Here is a 3,062-nt window from a genome sequence, read left to right on the forward strand (position 1 = left end):
ATAATTGGATTCAAAAATATTCCTGTGGACACACCGAATTTTAGGGTCAATATTGCAACCAACGTTATAATGATTGTCCAAGGCTCTTATGGCTGTATAACTGTTCACAACTTTGTCCATCAGTGCGAGATATCACTTTGCTTCCAGACCAAGGGCTCAAAGTAAGTATGCGGCCCCTGGACATATTTGCTTCATTTCACTAAGAATCCAAACGGCAGGAATATAACGTCAATTGGTGCAATGCAAAAGCATTGTTCATGAAAGGCAATGCCTTCCCATTCCCATGCATTAGCATGGGACATTTTCGGGATGCATTGCACGTAAGGTGAAATATGGCTGCGGCGTTGCACGTATGGTGCAAGGTTTAGTGCATTGCACCACGCTGTGGCAAAAAGCTACGGAAAATTCTGTAAACAGCTTGTGGTAATTCTCCATAGCCCCCTTATCAATATTCTCCGTAGGCTCTTTCAGTATTTTCTGTAGGCTCACACAGTATTCTCCGTAGGACCTTACAGTGATCTCCGTAGGACTATACAGTCTTCCAGGTCCTACGGAGAAGACTGTGCGGACTTACAGAGAATACTGTTAGGCCCTACGGAGAATACTGTAAGAGCCTGCGGGGAATATTGATAAGAGGGCTAATCCTGGCTAATCCCGGAGAATCCTGGCAAAAAAATTAACAGAATTTTCCGTACCTTTTTGCCACAGTGCACACGTGCTGTATTCATAGCGTTTGGAATCTCAGCGTTTTTAATGGACTCTCTTGTGAACCTTGTAACGTACAAGTCGACATCTGTGAACAATTAAGGGCTTAGCTTGTATACGAAATGTTTCCAAAAGTCTGTGAACATATTTGTCTATGGTTTGTGTTAGCGTTTCCGCCACGGACACAATACCGTTCAGTATGTGGTGACATAGATGTCCAGGTTATTTGATGTGTGGTATTACACTGTGTTTCAGGATGCCCCGCAAGCATCAGCCCCGTCACCGCACAGCTGGATCGTCAGCGTCCGTGCGTGCGCCACGCGGTGTCTGCAATGGTGAGAAGCGTCTGGAGTGTCCAGTGTGCGACAAGCAGTCCGCCTTCAGAAGTCAACTAGAAACGCACCTTCGGACCCACACCGGGGAGAAGCCTTTCGAGTGCGCAGTTTGCCAGAAGAAGTTTAATGAAAGTGGAGATCTCAGAAAGCACGTTCGCATCCACACTGGGGAGAAGCCTTTCGTGTGCACAGTTTGCAAGAAGAAGTTCACTGAAAGTGGAAGTCTCAGAACGCATCTTCGGACCCACACCGGGGAGAAGCCTTTCGAGTGCACAGTTTGCAAAAGTAAGTTCACTGAAAGTGGAAGTCTGAGAAGGCACCTTCGCTCCCATACTGGGGAGAAGCCTTTCGAGTGCATAGTTTGCAACAAGAAGTTCACTCTAAGTGGACATCTCAGAGTACACCTTCGGGCCCACACCGGGGAGAAGCCTTTCGAGTGCGCAGTTTGCAGGCAGAAGTTCAATAGAAGTGGACATCTCAGAAGGCACCTTCGGACCCACACTGGGGAGAAGCCCTTCGAGTGCACAGTTTGCCAGAAGAAGTTCAATGAAAGTGGAAATCTCAGAGCACACCTTCGCACCCACACCGGGGAGAAGCCTTTCGAGTGCACAGTTTGCAAGAAGAAGTTTGTGCAAAGTGGACACCTTCGAAGGCACCTTCTGACACACAGTGGCGAGACGCATCGTGAGTGAATAGCTTTCGACGACCTTGTTTTTTACGGCATTGTACACGCCATATCATTTATACCATTTTATTTCTGTTTTGAAAGAAGATTGGAACCGCGCTATAGCCATTGTGATCTGAATTCCTGCGGCCCCTCTATGTTCTTTGTACGGGTGTAACTAGGGCAAGTTGTCTAATTCTCACTGTTTACATTTGAGTCCAAGCCTTTTTGGTCCCATTGCGGACGCCTAATCGTTCCGTGGAATTTCACTGATTAAAGGTATTGACAATTCCCTACAAACATGTTAGTCAAAATTTGCGTGTGACTTTTTGGAAAAATGCCTTAACTCTTAGATTTTAGGTTGATATTGATGTCGATTGTGCTACCCCAGAGAAGCGTCTCGAAAATGCAAACCGTTGGTGAAGGTCGAGCTTTTGTTTCAACATTGTTGAGGCGAAGGGAAAAATAAAGTTAATTTGAAAAGGGCTTGATGAATGTCTTGAATTCTTTTGCATTGGAACATTGATTTGGCTAAATTAAACTTCATTCATCTTCTGAATTTCCTGAAGGTTTATGGATGATCTGGACTCTCTCAAACTCAGTTATTTCCAAACAATTAAGCAGGGTTAACGGACAAGGCATGGTCGCACCGTATCTGTCTGTTATGTCTGTATTCCCAGAACGCTACACCCCAAATGTCTTCCGAAGAAATTTCCCAGAATACGAAGGAAATGGCGCAAGCATAATACGAAGATTGTTATTCTTCGTTTTACGAATGTACTTCTGTTTTCACATTGTAAATGCTTAAAAAGATACATATTACGAAGAAAAATTCCGACGTATGATGCCGGCGCCGAATTAACTGAAACTGATAACATGGCTCACATTTCATTGTTAGTCATTTGGAGAGAAGTTACTCCAGGCATCTACTTCCGCCAACATGCATCACCGACAGCAAGCGAAACAGAGCCCATTTGACAGTAATTTTTTTTTTCGTCTTGAGATTTGCACTTGGATGAATCAGGTACACGGCGCCGGTTAGGAGACTCTATTGCCGACATCAAGGTGCACTTCTTGACGACCGCTTCTACTCGGTGACCAAAAACGCGCGTGCTTGAGTTGAGCGAGAGGCAGTAGCTGGTCTCCTTGCAACGCACGCAGTTCCCGTTTTCACAATGCCATAATGATAATGATTGCAGCAGATAAAGACGTGCAGCCGCGGCGAAGACCGGTGGAGACTGTCAACATTCTTCGGCTGGAATTACATCATGGTCCGAGACAGATAGCACCCTCAGATTCTTACGATGAAAGGGCCATTGTAACGTACGTTGAAATGAGAACATACGTACTACAACAAT

The 3,062-nt window shown here is 45.3% G+C and overlaps 1 protein-coding gene across 1 annotated transcript; it reads left to right on the forward strand.

Moving 5' to 3' along the window:
- Window positions 1–961: 961 nt before the first annotated feature.
- On the forward strand, window positions 962–2,116 carry LOC117654321 (gastrula zinc finger protein XlCGF8.2DB-like). The gene has a single exon (XM_034400901.1). It carries the CDS (start codon window positions 962–964, stop codon window positions 1,730–1,732), a length of 771 nt encoding a protein of 256 aa, XP_034256792.1. The 3' UTR covers window positions 1,733–2,116.
- The last annotated feature ends 946 nt before the right edge of the window (window positions 2,117–3,062 follow it).

The sequence above is a fragment of the Thrips palmi genome, unplaced genomic scaffold (genome assembly GCF_012932325.1).
Source record: "Thrips palmi isolate BJ-2018 unplaced genomic scaffold, TpBJ-2018v1 HiC_scaffold_10, whole genome shotgun sequence".
NCBI lineage: Eukaryota > Metazoa > Arthropoda > Insecta > Thysanoptera > Thripidae > Thrips > Thrips palmi.

Bases quoted from the DNA above. Each gene is read 5' to 3' on its own strand.
- LOC117654321 (XM_034400901.1), top strand. From the start codon at position 962: ATGCCCCGCAAGCATCAGCCCCGTCACCGCACAGCTGGATCGTCAGCG.